The following is a 15,415-nucleotide window of genomic DNA, read 5'->3' on the forward strand; positions in this document are numbered from 1 at the left end:
CATGGAAATACTACCCCTACTATTACACCATGGGAGTATTGATGATTTTGCATTTCTTCACAAATAAATAAGCCATTTTCTGTTATTCACTGAACGAAATACACGACACAGAAAGCATCTCTTGGGGTGAATTAGAATTGGAAATAAAATGTACATGCAGGTTTTCAGACTCTGTGGATGATGTTTGCTTTGTGGAAATGTAAAGACTACAAGAAGGGGCGTCCAGATCTCAAAATGATAAGTGATAATAAGTGTAGTTTAACACATATCAATCTCATGTTTACTGGAGTATTAGTCTATGTGGCAGAAGGTACCTTACATTATGAGATTGCGGTAGATTTTGTGGTGGTGATGATGATGATGATGATGATGATTACTGTTATTATTATTGAACAGCCAAAGTCAAGTTTGATGCATGCAAAATTGTAATTGCTCGTGTCTGAGTCAGTTAGAAATGAGTGACACATTTGTAGAGAAGCACAAATACGACTCATAAGTTAAAGATATGCTTCTCACGTTAGATACCATGAGAGATAAATAAAAAAATTTCGGTAACACTTTACTTGAAGCCCCTCTTTATAACACATTATAAGTAGTTATAAACACTAATACATGATCACAATGCTTTATAACTCACTATACAGCAGTATACAGCATAGGATTAAGGTTAGGGTTAGGGTTAGGGTTAGGGTTAGGGTTTGGTCCTGGCATTGTGATCATCTATGAATGTTTATAACTACAGCTACACATGTTATAATGGCATTATAATGCTTTATGAATGTACTTATAATGTGTTATGCAGGGGGGCTTCAAGTAAAGTGTTACCAAAATTTCATCAGACAGTGGATATGAATTTCCACTTTGTGTGTGTGCTGACATTAGTATTTACCATTTATCTTTGTCAGCTCAAAACAATTATACATCATTATTTATGTTTCTGCATCATCTTATGATATGTTCTCTTGTAATGAGATGGCAAACAAAACAGACTAAAGATGTCCATTATAAAAAGTGAAAATGCTTACCTTCACATCAGTCAGTGAAGTGAGGTTTTCAGAAGTAACAAGCATCCTCTGTCTGTGTGGCCGTACTGACGGCTACATCAGTAAAGCTGGGTGAAAGATCTGCAATTCAATGGAGAGTTGAAAAGTTAGTTATGAAGTCAGTTGGAAGATAGATTACAAGTAAAAAGAAATAAAGGTACTTTAAGTACTTTAATCAAATATCCAATACAAGTGGTGGCGAATCAAAACAGGATTCCTAATGGAGTACTTTACATAAAGTTAAGACCAAGACAATAGTAAGAAATCCAACAATTTAACAATTCCCACATTAGCAGAAGTAGAGGGAAATATTCTCTTGAGCTGAGAACATAACCTTCCTGCAACTGGCATGAGTTGCATTCAAATATAATTTGTTTCCCAAAGCTATTTTTGACAGAATAACGAACAAATGTAAACAAAAGCTTCAGATGGTTTACTGTACCTTTTCATTATTTTATCACATCCTGGCCTTGGATCGATCAAAAGACGAGACGCACTCCTGAGTCTTTGCAGAGGTCCAAAGTCTGAATGAATGAGGAGAAGACAAGAGAGGAAAACCACGAACTTGTTTTAGCCTCCACAGAAACTCAACACCACTTAAAAATGACCTTTCATTCAACAGAGAGCAAATACTTCTCATAGTTTTTGCTGGCTCCAGTTTCAAACTTAAGTGAGTCAAGGTGCTTCACACCTTTGCTGTGTGTCTATGTGATCCAAAAAGACAGCAGACAGCAGACAGCTGAGAATGAGACCTTAACTAGACGGACAAGTGGTCTCCTGGAGCCTGGAATAGACGAGCGGATAACTGAAGAAGATGGCATTTCCAGTTCAAGCAGCAGCGACGCCTGCCTGCTAGGATTAGATGTGATACGAAGGAAAACTGCTGAGGTCCTGAATGAACCATATACCTTAGTATCAATATACCTGGGTTTCATTTGGTGTTGAACCTGTAAAAAAAAAAAAAAAAGACAGTTCGTGTTTTGTCCTAATTTGTCACTTAACTAGTAGGTGTATAAATTCGATATCATCCAGCATGTGACTACACACGCCATATCTTTTGTTTCTTGTGGGCTTATCACCTGCTGCTGCTGGTCAGAGGAAAAATAAAACCACGGACGTCACAAGCTGTTTCCAAGCTATCCTCTGAACCACCAAGGCCCGAAAGGCAGCCAACTGGAATTTCACAAGTTATCTTTGTGCTCAAGGATGAAAGGAAGAAAACAATGCCATCCCAATAGGAGCAGCTCAAGGGCAATGTCTGGAGTACAGGCTGCAATATGAATTCATGTCAGTGCCAGAAATAGATTTGATCTTTCCTGAAAAGGACAGGGTGACTGAAATTTCATTTCATTGTTAAATATTCAAAATTAATAAAACAAAAACAGCTGTCTCATTATGTATTGATTGCAGTAGGAAAAAAGAAGACAATATCATCTGCAAAACCAAGTTTATCAGCATTACAAGTCATAGCCACACAATGGGGTCGTGGTTAGCACTCACACCTCTCTGTCTAAAGTTTGCATGTTTATCCTGTACGTGTGGTTGTGTTCTTCCTTCAGGTGTTTTGGTTTCCTCCCATCATCCACAAACATGCTTTTTGGGCAATCAGTGACGCTAAAACTGCTTGAAAGTGTGAATGCGAGTGTCTCTCTAGCATGGACAGAGTTGAAATTGGCAACAGTTACAAAAGATTGTAAAGGAATGGACGGATAACTTGGCACTTTTACCAACTGATGATTCTTTACTGCTAAATGAGACGGTAAATTTCAAAAACACATACTCTTGTTGGAAATTTGCTTCTCTGGTGACTAATAGCAAGGTTTTATCTTGCATATTAAGAGAAAGTATCACACAAAGCACACAGGAGCATGCGAGTAAGTCGCCCTGAAGTTACAGAGCAAAACATCTCAATACAGAAAATGTTCAGATGAGAAACTGAGAAAATCTTACATCTGATGGTGCGAATTAGGGATTTATGATTATTGTGGTCCACACATAAAAACATTTTAAATGTATAAATGTAACTCAAAATATAAAATGCATAACACCATCTGTACTGGTTTACGAGGTTGTAGCGTTAAAAGCAAATGAGATAAAAGCTGTGTTTCTATATTTCTTAGATGTACTGAAGTGTTTTTGTGCATATAGTCTTAATGTATACACCCAAAACATTAGAGTTGGTCATGTCATACAAAAAAAAGGCTTAAAGTAATTGACTATATTTATGACATTCTTGTTACTTCTATTTGCAAAAAAAAAAAAAAAAAGTAGTAGCAGCACTATTTAAAAAGCAAAAGAGCACTACATGAAAACAACTGTTTTAATCAGTGACTTGTACTTCAACTCTCGCTCTCTGGACATGCCTATTGTTTTGGGTTTGTTTTTTTTCTTCGCTCAATTGACCAGAGTTAGATTAAAGGAGTAGACATAACTGTGAACAGCAGTGGTGAGTGATAATAAAGGCACTTCACAGCTGCGACCTTGTCTTGTCTCTTCATAGACAACAGCTGCAGCCTTTTACTCTCCCTCTTGAAATGTATTTCGCACCCTATCACTTCACAGACTATTGTTGAACTTTCGATCTTGAGATGTTTCAAGTTTCAGAAATCCTGCTTGCTTGCTGACCCGGCTCATGAAGTCTGAGTTGGAGATACAGAACCCCACCTAATTACTGTGAAAGAGCTGACAGAGGAAAGAATGATGAAATAATTACATTATAGCTGAGTCAACACGCTCATCAAACGGTGTTCTGCAACCAACAATATTATCATGTCTCTAAACTTTTTTTTTTTTTTTTTTTTTTTTTTTAAATAAATCAGCCATTTGTGATGCATAAGCTCTAAACTGACTTAAACCGTCATGAATTAAATTTAGATATGATATGTTGAAAAGTGACTCTAACATTTGATTGTAAAGGTAAAACAACTTGGCATAACATACTTGGACATGTGAGATTCACTTGACCCTGCTTCCCCACCTCCCGCCTCCCCCTTTTGTTGCCATGTCCACTCCGGTATATTAGTCTGTTGTTCCCAAGGTGAGAATGACACATGGCAGCACAAGGGTCGGCCCAATTTGGACAATGCTTTTTGTGATAGACAACCTGGATGCCATTTCTCTGATATTCACCCCCATATTTGGTTGACGTTCAACCTTTATTAACGGAGGGGCAGCCTGGTGTTAACCACTGGATCCATCATTTCATCTGACAAGGCTGACAGTCAAAGGTAGGAAAGCGTACCTCAGTTGAAAAGCTAATAAAGTTCTACTATACGTGTTATTTCTACAATATGTCAAAGATATTAAAGTTACTTTAAATTATATAGCAACGATTTTTTTTTGAAGGACATTTCTGATTAATTCCTTTTGGAGAGTTTATTTCTCTGTTCACCTGTCGGACATGACTTGTGTTAATTGATGATATGTGACCTTTGCTTTTTTATCTACCGGATATAAATAGCACACATCCCAGTTTGAAGTGAAGTGACACTGCTTCAGGTAAACCTCAAGTGTATGGAACCTTTTGTGTGATTTTAAGCAATTCTGATTGGGACTTCATCCATTTATTGCAAATGTAATAGTTGCAGAGATTCAGATTCTTCTCATGCAAACAATTTCAGAACACTTTACAAGTCTATCATTTGAGATGCAATACTTCATGTTCACTGAAGACGAAAATTAAAATGGTCAGATATTTACAGGATTATAAGAAGCATGAAGACGTTTATTTTTATGTCTTGACTGCAGCAAATTAGCAGAGTAATGATGCAAAGACTCACTGATCTGCTTTACCTGTGTCTTACACAAATAGTAACTGAAGATATTAATACATCATTAATATTTCTTCTTTTTTTCAAAGTCTAAAAATGGGGGACGCTGCCATGGCAGAGTTTGGGGCTGCTGCTTCTTATTTAAGAAAGTCAGATAAGGAGCGTCTGGAGGCCCAGACTCGTCCCTTTGACATGAAAAAGGAGTGTTTTGTTCCCGACCCTGAGGTTGAATATGTGAAAGCAAGCGTCACAAGCCGTGAGGGTGACAAAGTCACCGTCAACACTGAATTTGGAAAGGTGTGTGCATTGCATGAGTTCCTGTCAAACGTATTTCAACACAAGTCTTCATGTTTCTGTAAGATTTGTTACTTTTCTTTCTGTAGACTGTCACAGTGAAGGAGTGTGACGTCCACCCTCAGAACCCGCCAAAGTTTGATAAAATTGAAGACATGGCGATGTTCACCTTCCTCCATGAACCAGCTGTGCTGTTTAACCTCAAAGAGCGTTACGCAGCATGGATGATCTACGTGAGTCAGACGATTAATTTATAGCTTTTCTTCATTTTCTAAGTATCATCAATTATTTGCAATCCTTCTACTATTCTTCTCTTCACATGTCAGACCTACTCTGGGCTGTTCTGTGTGACTGTCAACCCCTACAAGTGGCTGCCAGTCTACAACCAAGAGGTGGTTGTAGCTTATAGAGGAAAGAAGAGGAGTGAAGCTCCTCCTCACATCTTCTCCATCTCTGACAATGCGTATCAATACATGTTGGCAGGTACAATCTTGGCTTTGACCTTCATACACAAGCATTTATTCCTGACATCAAAACATTATTCTTCAATCTGGTGATATCTTACTTTGCTTTTATACTGACAGATAGAGAAAACCAGTCAATCCTAATCACGTAAGTCATATCAACAACTGAATCTTCACAGTAGTCAGACCTCAAATGTCTCAGTACAAACCTGTTTTTCTCTTCGCTCACTCAGTGGGGAATCAGGAGCTGGGAAGACTGTCAACACCAAGCGTGTCATTCAGTACTTCGCCAGCATTGCTGCTGTCCCAAGTGGGAAGAAAGACGCAGCAGCTGAAAAGAAGGTTTGTTCAGGAGGTTCCGAGTATTTTCCAGTAAAGGATTTTGATGAACAGTAGACCTTAAGCTGGCAAGAGAGAGAGAATTTGAAAAGCTAAATTTACATTTTGAATTTGAGGTTCTATTTCTATTTAACAAAATTAGGGTACCCTGGAGGATCAAATCATCCAGGCCAACCCTGCTCTGGAGGCTTTTGGGAATGCCAAGACCATCAGGAATGACAACTCATCCCGTTTTGTGAGTGTCTGTGAGACTGCAGAGGGTGCACTGAAACTGCTTCTTTAGTACAAATTACCTGACTGTATTCCTTTTCGCACATATAAAAACCATTGTTTTTCTTTCTAGGGTAAATTCATCAGAATTCATTTTGACAACCGAGGAAAGTTGGCCTCAGCTGACATTGAAACTTGTGAGTAAACCAAATGTCATCTTCTGAGCTACTTGTGTTCTGCACTGATATGGGGCAGAAATATGTAAGCGGTAGAATACACCACGACATGGTTAAAATTGCAAGATAAAATACTGTGCTATATGTCCGAAACAGATCTTCTGGAAAAATCTCGTGTGACCTACCAGCTCAAAGCTGAGAGGGATTACCACATTTTCTACCAGATCCTGTCTCAGGTGAAGCCTGAACTACTGGGTGAGTATAAAGTACTCATATGATACTTGTGGAATCAAACGATGGACATAGATGTACTTTACTGATACATATTTTCCAATTGGTTTTAGAGATGCTGCTCATCACCAACAACCCCTATGACTACGCCTTCATCTCCCAGGGAGAGACCACAGTGGCCTCCATCAATGACTCAGAGGAGCTGATGGCTACTGATGTGAGCTCAAGCTTTGATTCAAACAGAAAACCACTGTGAATCAATTAACTGACAAACTAAGAACATACTGAAATCACACTTTTGATTTTGAATTAGGACGCGTTTGATGTGCTGGGCTTCACCCAAGAAGAGAAGAACAGCATTTATAAGCTGACTGGTGCTATCATGCATTATGGTAACATGAAGTTTAAGCAGAAACAGAGGGAGGAGCAGGCAGAGGCTGACGGCACCGAAGGTAAGAGATGCAGTTTCGCATAAGAGAACAAGGCTAACGAACAGGATAATTTAGTCCAGAAATCACAGACATTCTTGTGTTCAAGTGTTAAAGGACACAAAAAGAAAGATAAAATAACTGAGGGAGGATGTCATCTATCAGGTAGAAGTAACTGGATCATGGACTGTGTGAATATGTGACTGAAATGTTTCCTCTCCATTCCTCAGATGCTGATAAAGTGGCATATCTGATGGGCCTGAACTCTGCTGACCTGATCAAAGGTCTCTGTCACCCAAGAGTCAAAGTGGGAAACGAGTGGGTCACCAAGGGACAAAATGTTGCCCAGGTACAGCTGATGGAAGCTCCATGGCAGCAATAGAGATTGATGGAAAATAAAACTAAGCTTTCAAAGATCAAACTAATCCTAATCGTCTCTTTTCTCAAGGTGTACTATGCTATTGGTGCACTGGCTAAGTCAGTGTACGAAAAGATGTTTCTGTGGATGGTCGTGAGAATCAACAATTCCCTTGACACGAAGCAGCCCCGCCAGTACTTTATTGGTGTGCTGGATATTGCTGGGTTTGAGATCTTTGATGTATGTTTAGAAAATATGTACGATTTTTATGTTCAACATTCTAACAACTGACGACAACTAACTAACTAACGCATTCTTATATTAAAATGTATTTCAGTTCAACACCTTTGAGCAGCTCTGCATCAACTTCACCAATGAAAAACTGCAACAGTTTTTCAACCATCACATGTTTGTGCTGGAGCAAGAGGAGTACAAGAAGGAGGGGATTGAATGGGAGTTTATTGACTTTGGAATGGACTTGCAGGCTTGTATTGACCTGATTGAAAAGGTGAGTTTTGGAGGGAATTTTATTTGAAATCAAACACAAATGTTTGTCGCAATACAACTCATTATCTTTGTCATTGTATTCCCCATAGCCCATGGGCATCATGTCCATCCTTGAAGAGGAGTGCATGTTCCCCAAAGCATCTGATGCCACCTTCAAAGCGAAGCTCTACGACAACCACCTGGGAAAATCCAACAACTTCCAGAAGCCCAGAATCGTCAAAGGAAAACCAGAGGCTCATTTTTCATTGGTTCACTACGCTGGAACTGTTGATTACAACATCAACAACTGGCTGGTGAAGAACAAGGATCCTCTGAATGAGACCGTTGTTGGACTTTTCCAGAAGTCGACTATGAAGCTTTTGAGCATTCTCTTTGCAAATTATGCTGGAGCTGATTCAGGTATTTTGACATTCAGGGGTAAAATTCAAGGCCTCTGAGGCAACTGTTGTTGTGATACTGGGCTATACAAAAATAAAATTGATTGAAATTGATTGATGATAAAATGTAATACGAATGTAAATCAAATAATAGAATTTCTGATATGGACACTTTGTAATTTTAATGTATTCTCTTTGTCTAAAGTCACCAGAATTTATCTTTTGTACTTTAAAGTGGTCTGTTGATAAAATGTAATGATCTCTATTCAGCTCAGGATGGTGGTAAAGGCAAAGGTGGGGGCAAGAAGAAAGGTTCATCCTTCCAAACTGTATCAGCTTTGCACAGGGTGAGATATATTTTGTGTTTGATCACACCCATAACAAATGTACATGTGTCTCTGTAAAACACCAATGAGGACTCAAGAGACAAAGCTAACAAAACATATAAATGATTCTTAATTCACCAGACGGACACGGAAAAAAAAATTAGCTACCATTCAACACAAACAATTTATGCAAGATATTTGTGGAAAACTTTACAGGAGAACCTGAACAAGCTGATGACCAACCTGAGGTCCACTCACCCTCACTTTGTGCGCTGCATCATCCCCAACGAGACCAAGACTCCTGGGGCCATGGAGAACCCTCTGGTCATGCACCAGCTGCGCTGTAACGGCGTGCTGGAAGGCATCAGGATCTGCAGAAAGGGATTCCCCAACAGGATCCTCTACGGAGATTTCAAGCAGAGGTGTGTATTTCATGAATCCTCACATATTTATACGTACATGGAGAAGTGTCTATTTTCTGTTGCAATCCGATTTCTAGATACCGCATACTGAACCCAAATGCCATCCCTGAGGGCCAGTTCATTGACAACAAGAAGGCTGCTGAGAAACTCCTGGGATCTTTGGATATAGATCACAACCAGTATAAACTGGGTCACACCAAGGTCAGTATTTCCATTGCCACTACAATATTCACAACAGAAACACAACTTTAGCCAACATAATAGTAAAGATGTGACTGAATCAAAGCTTTCCCCATGAAAAGGTATTCTTCAAGGCTGGACTGCTGGGTCAGCTCGAGGAGATGCGAGATGACAGATTAGCACTAATCATCACTGGCATCCAATCTCGGTCACGAGGCCTTCTGGCAAGAGTTGAATTTCAGAAGATTGTTGAACGTAGGTACGAGTTTACAGTACTTCTGTCAGTGGGACAACTTCACACATGAGTCCAAATGTCTCAAACACTTTTTACTCAAGGGACTTCAAAATCTGCATGGCATACGTATCAATTTGTCTTCATCCATTCAATTTCGGGAAAAGACAAAACATCATTAAACAATAAAATAAGATGAAACATAACCCAAAAATGTATAATAAACCTCATCCCTAGTAAAAGCTATATCTTCTCTCCAAAATACAGACCGACCAAAACAAGGACCTCAGAAAATATAACCACAAGACAAAATACAATTTCTAAGCATTTGCTGTAATTTATGGCCTACTGAAAACCATAGTAATCACATAAAACTATCTTTCCTATGTTATATCAGATTTCAATGGCCATAATTATGATGTTATCCACAGGGATGCTCTGCTTGTAATCCAGTGGAACATCCGTGCCTTCATGGGGGTCAAAAATTGGCCCTGGATGAAGCTCTACTTCAAGATCAAGCCTCTCCTGAAATCAGCAGAGACTGAGAAGGAGATGGCCAACATGAAGGAGGAGTTTACCAAACTCAAAGAGGCTTTTGCGAAATCAGAAGCCCGCAAGAAAGAACTGGAGGAAAAAATGGTCACTCTGCTCCAAGAGAAGAACGACCTGCAGCTCCAACTTCAAGCTGTTGGTTTCAAATCATCATTCAAACTTACAAAATGTATTTGTGTATGCAAAGCTGCATATTTTGTAATGCTATGCCTTTCCAATGAACACAGGAACAAGACAACCTGGGTGATGCTGAAGAAAGATGTGAGGGGTTGATCAAAAGCAAGATTCAGCTGGAGGCTAAAATCAAAGAGCTGACAGAGAGGTTGGAAGATGAGGAGGAGATGAATGCAGAGTTGACAGCGAAGAAGAGAAAGCTGGAGGACGAGTGCTCTGAGCTCAAGAAAGACATCGATGACTTGGAGTTAACTCTCGCAAAAGTGGAGAAAGAGAAACATGCCACTGAGAACAAGGTAATAAACAAGACAAATTACTGCAGGAAATGTTGGAGAATAAAAATCATGCTTCAATTACAACATTTCACTGGCTTTAGGTGAAGAACCTGGTGGAGGAGATGGCAGCTCAGGATGAAATCATCGCCAAGCTGACCAAAGAAAAGAAAGCCCTGCAGGAAGCTCATCAGCAAACACTGGACGACCTGCAGAGTGAAGAAGACAAAGTCAACACTCTGACCAAGGCCAAGACCAAGCTGGAACAGCAAGTCGATGATGTAAGGAATTTACATGATCAGACTTTTTATTGAGTCATTTTTAAGTAAAACATGCAGTTAAACATGTTGATTATTACTGCCCTCAGCTTGAAGGATCCTTAGAACAAGAAAAGAAAGTTCGCATGGACCTTGAGAGAGCAAAGCGAAAGCTTGAAGGAGACCTGAAATTAGCTCAGGAGAGCCTCATGGATTTGGAAAACGACAAGCAGCAACTTGAAGAGAGGCTGAAAAAGTATTCATGGGAATTTCTATTTGGAAACCTTTAAAACATATATTTAAAATATCTGCTGGCTGGTGTATTCAACTTCTTATTTCTTAACAGGAAAGATTTTGAAATCAGTCAACTGAATGGTAAAATAGAAGATGAACAGGCAATGAGTGCCCAGCTCCAGAAGAAACTGAAGGAGTTGCAGGTAATAACTTCAATTCAACAGTCATGGGAACATGACTGCTAACAGGAACATTAAAAGTTTGCAATCAAAAATTGGATTTATAGTTTATCTGTAAAAAATCTGCTTTTCTCAAATGTTGGCCTAGGCCCGCATTGAGGAGCTGGAGGAAGAGCTGGAAGCAGAGCGAGCTGCTCGAGCCAAGGTGGAGAAGCAGAGGGCAGATCTGGCCAGAGAGCTGGAGGAGATCAGCGAGAGGCTGGAGGAGGCCGGAGGAGCAACATCTGCTCAGATTGAGATGAACAAGAAGAGGGAGGCTGAGTTTCAGAAGCTCCGCAGAGACCTTGAAGAGGCCACTCTGCAGCATGAATCCACGGCCGCTACCCTCAGGAAGAAACAAGCCGACAGCGTTGCTGACCTGGGAGAGCAGATCGATAACCTGCAGAGAGTCAAGCAGAAACTGGAGAAGGAGAAGAGCGAGCTCCGGCTGGAACTGGACGACGTGGTCTCCAACATGGAACAAGTTGTCAAGGCCAAGGTGAACTACTTCCATTGGTTGAGTTTTCTCTCTTTGAGCGATTAGTTTGCTGTATGCAGTATGTAACTGCCATCTGTTTTCAGAACAATTTGGAGAAAATGTGCAGGTCGCTGGAAGACCAGATGAATGAATACAAAACAAAGTCAGAAGAGGGACAGCGCACCATTAATGACTTCAGCATGCAGAAAGCAAAGCTTCAAACTGAGAATGGTACGCAGATGACCAAAGCACAACATTTTATTTATGCCTGAATGGAAGATTAATTTTTATCTTCTGGTTAATCAGGTGAACTTACAAGGCAGCTTGAGGAAAAGGACTCCCTGGTGTCTCAACTCACCAGAGGAAAACAGTCCTACACTCAACAAATCGAAGACCTGAAAAGACAACTGGAGGAGGAAGTCAAGGTAGTTCACAATTCTCAATGACACCTTGCAAGCAAGTGAAAAACAAAGGACTGTCTATTGAATATGGTGTCATTGTAGGCCAAGAACGCTCTGGCCCATGCAGTGCAGTCTGCTCGCCACGACTGTGACCTCCTCAGGGAGCAGTATGAGGAGGAGCAGGAGGCCAAAGCTGAGCTGCAGCGTGGCATGTCCAAAGCCAACTCAGAGGTGGCTCAGTGGAGAACCAAGTACGAAACTGATGCCATCCAGAGGACCGAGGAACTGGAGGAGGCCAAGTGAGTAAAATATCTTGAAATAAACCACTGGGGAACGCTTAAAATGAACTAACCCTCACCCATTCACTTTATATCCAGAAAGAAGCTGGCTCAGCGTCTGCAGGATGCTGAGGAGGCTGTGGAAGCAGTGAATGCTAAATGCTCCTCTCTGGAGAAGACCAAACACAGACTGCAGAATGAGATTGAAGATCTCATGGTGGATGTAGAGAGGTCTAATGCTGCTGCTGCTGCTCTGGACAAGAAGCAAAGAAACTTTGACAAAGTATGATGTGTGATGAAGTACATACAAACAGGCAAATAAAAAAGAATCTAATTTAAAATGTCTTTCAAACTGTCTTTCAGATCCTGGCAGAATGGAAACAGAAGTATGAAGAGTCTCAAACAGAGCTGGAGGGCGCTCAAAAGGAAGCCAGATCTCTGAGCACTGAACTTTTCAAACTGAAAAATTCTTATGAAGAATCTCTTGAACATCTGGAGACCATGAAGAGAGAGAACAAGAACCTTCAGGGTCAGTTCAGATTTAAAGTTTTTTTTTTAAAACCAATATATTTAACTTTAGTGGACATTACACTGGATGTGTGTTGCTTTATGACTTTCAGAGGAAATATCTGACCTCACTGAACAAATTGGAGAGAATGGAAAGAGCATTCATGAGCTTGAGAAGATTCGAAAACAGCTGGAACAGGAGAAGTCTGATATACAGACAGCTCTGGAGGAGGCAGAGGTATGCTGACATTACTGATAGAAAAACTTTCTCATTTGAATTTTCTTTGTAGAAGGTACGAATAACAACATTCTTGAATTGCTAGGCCTCACTGGAGCATGAGGAAGGGAAGATTCTCAGAGCCCAGCTGGAGTTCAACCAGATTAAGGCTGAAATTGAGCGTAAGCTTGCAGAGAAAGACGAGGAGATGGAGCAAGCAAAGAGAAACCAACAACGAATTGTGGACACTCTGCAGAGCTCATTGGATGCTGAGACTCGCAGCAGGAATGAGGCGATGCGCCTGAAAAAGAAAATGGAGGGAGACCTCAATGAGATGGAGATCCAGCTGAGCCAGGCCAACAGGCAGGCGGCCGAGGCCCAGAAACAACTGAAGGCTGTCCATGCACATCTCAAGGTTGTTTTTTTCATTACTGAGAATCCTGTCCTAACTACATCAGACTTATAGTAATTTGGGTTTTTATTTTCAAGGACACTCAACTCCACCTCGATGAATCTCTTCGAGCCAATGATGACATGAAAGAGAACATCGCCATCGTTGAACGACGCAGCAACCTGCTTCAGACCGAAGTGGAAGAACTGAGAGCTGCTCTGGAGCAAACGGAGAGAAGCCGCAAACTTGCTGAGCAAGAGCTGCTGGATGTCAGCGAGAGGGTGCAGCTCCTGCACTCACAGGTGAGGCAGAAATCTAGATAAACATATGCACATTTATTCAAAGTACTTTCACACTGAGATTATTTATTATTTACTTTTGAAAACAGAACACCAGCCTCATAAACCAGAAAAAGAAGCTGGAGGCTGATACAACCCAGCTTCAGTCAGAAGTGGAGGATGCTGTGCAGGAGTGTAGGAATGCAGAGGAGAAGGCCAAAAAGGCCATCACTGACGCTGCCATGATGGCAGAGGAGCTGAAGAAAGAGCAGGACACCAGCTCTCACCTGGAGCGCATGAAGAAGAACATGGAGCAAACCATCAAGGACCTGCAGCACCGTCTGGATGAAGCTGAACAGATCGCCATGAAGGGAGGCAAGAAGCAGGTGCAGAAGCTGGAGGCCCGGGTGAGTATCAAACATTTGTATAAAGTCCAACAAAGAATAAAGATTCAAATATATAGTTTGATCAGGAAAGCCAAAGAGTATTAATAGAATTTAGTCATAATGAAAACTTTGAAATTGTATTTCTGAAAGCAAACGGACTACTCAAGCATTAAGAAGAAAAAGAAAGAGTGATTTTCTCATATTCTCAACAGATCAAAGAACTGGAAAACGAAGTGGAGGCTGAACAAAGAAAGTCCAGTGACTCCATCAAGGGAATAAGAAAATATGAAAGACGGATCAAAGAGCTGACCTATCAGGCAAGTTTGAATCCGCTTACAGTATCAGCGGCTTGCAGTGTATTTTCAAAATAATTAAAAAGGCTATCTTCTTTCTTGTTTGTAGACGGAGGAGGATCGTAAGAACCTCGCCCGTCTGCAAGATTTGGTGGACAAGTTGCAGCTGAAGGTCAAATCCTACAAGAGAGCTGCTGAAGAGGCTGTAAGTATTCTCGGTTTAATAGGTAAACTACACTCAGACCACAGTCATCAATACGTTTCTGATATGGTCCCCCTGGTGTTCCTGTTTCTGCAGGAAGAGCAGGCCAATGGTAATCTCGTCAAGTTCCGTAAGATTCAGCATGAGCTTGATGAAGCTGAGGAACGAGCAGATATCGCCGAGTCTCAGGTCAACAAGCTCCGTGCCAAGAGCCGAGATGTGGGGTCAAAGGTCAGTTACTGTAGTTTTTTGTTTGTTTGTTTTGTTTTTTAGGTTGTTGTTGTTCATAAATCACATCATCAGATTACAGGAACTGTAAAATATTAAATGCAAAAAAAATAAAACTGGGGTTTTAAATGATTTGGGAATGAACCTAAAACTACATCACTTGCAGTTTTTGATTACACTACGTTTCAGAATCAAAAGAAAATGTTCTTCTTTGTGGGGGGAATAACAATGTTTCATTGTACTCTTCATGTGTCATATCATTCATTTCGACCTTTCTTCTGTCTTATTTCAGAAAGGACACGACGAAGAGTGAAGCTCACAGATGAAATTCCTGTTTCTGAGGCACCTGCTTTCTTATTTGTGTCTCCTTATGCATGTTGGTTGTTCAGTAGAATAAAATATATGTGCATCTCAGACTGCTTCTGGAATTTTATTTTTACACTACACCATAAATAATACAACTGGAACAGATACTTTACATAGCAGAGATGTTGAATCTAAATCAGGGCTCTTTATATTTTGGCATAATGGATACTATGCTGCTGTCAATACTCAAAACGTCCCAAAGACACATAGTTTTTAAACTGTAGCACAGTTGGCTCACTGCAGAACGACCTGAGCTGGGATTTGTAAAGTTTGCATTGGTAGGTAAACAAGTAAAGAATGTTTTTTTTTTTTTTTTTTTTTTTTTT

The 15,415-nt window shown here is 40.4% G+C and overlaps 1 protein-coding gene across 1 annotated transcript; it reads left to right on the top strand.

Annotated features, from left to right (window-relative positions):
- The first annotated feature begins 4,176 nt into the window (after window positions 1-4,176).
- On the top strand, window positions 4,177-15,137 carry LOC115404842 (myosin-7-like). Its single transcript, XM_030114176.1, has 39 exons — window positions 4,177-4,270; window positions 4,504-4,541; window positions 4,903-5,110; window positions 5,197-5,340; window positions 5,434-5,590; window positions 5,692-5,719; window positions 5,805-5,913; window positions 6,053-6,145; window positions 6,254-6,317; window positions 6,453-6,551; window positions 6,641-6,744; window positions 6,841-6,979; window positions 7,186-7,304; window positions 7,404-7,553; window positions 7,651-7,821; window positions 7,910-8,219; window positions 8,468-8,544; window positions 8,740-8,945; window positions 9,023-9,146; window positions 9,248-9,384; window positions 9,789-10,044; window positions 10,137-10,379; window positions 10,460-10,636; window positions 10,723-10,868; window positions 10,959-11,049; window positions 11,174-11,563; window positions 11,647-11,773; window positions 11,849-11,967; window positions 12,046-12,242; window positions 12,321-12,504; window positions 12,585-12,750; window positions 12,842-12,966; window positions 13,052-13,360; window positions 13,435-13,638; window positions 13,725-14,021; window positions 14,213-14,317; window positions 14,403-14,498; window positions 14,592-14,726; window positions 15,016-15,137. The coding sequence occupies exons 3-39, from the start codon at window positions 4,910-4,912 to the stop codon at window positions 15,034-15,036; spliced, it is 5,820 nt and encodes a 1,939-aa protein (XP_029970036.1). The 5' UTR covers window positions 4,177-4,270; window positions 4,504-4,541; window positions 4,903-4,909; the 3' UTR covers window positions 15,037-15,137.
- The last annotated feature ends 278 nt before the right edge of the window (window positions 15,138-15,415 follow it).

This window comes from Salarias fasciatus, chromosome 18 (genome assembly GCF_902148845.1).
Source record: "Salarias fasciatus chromosome 18, fSalaFa1.1, whole genome shotgun sequence".
Lineage (NCBI taxonomy): Eukaryota > Metazoa > Chordata > Actinopteri > Blenniiformes > Blenniidae > Salarias > Salarias fasciatus.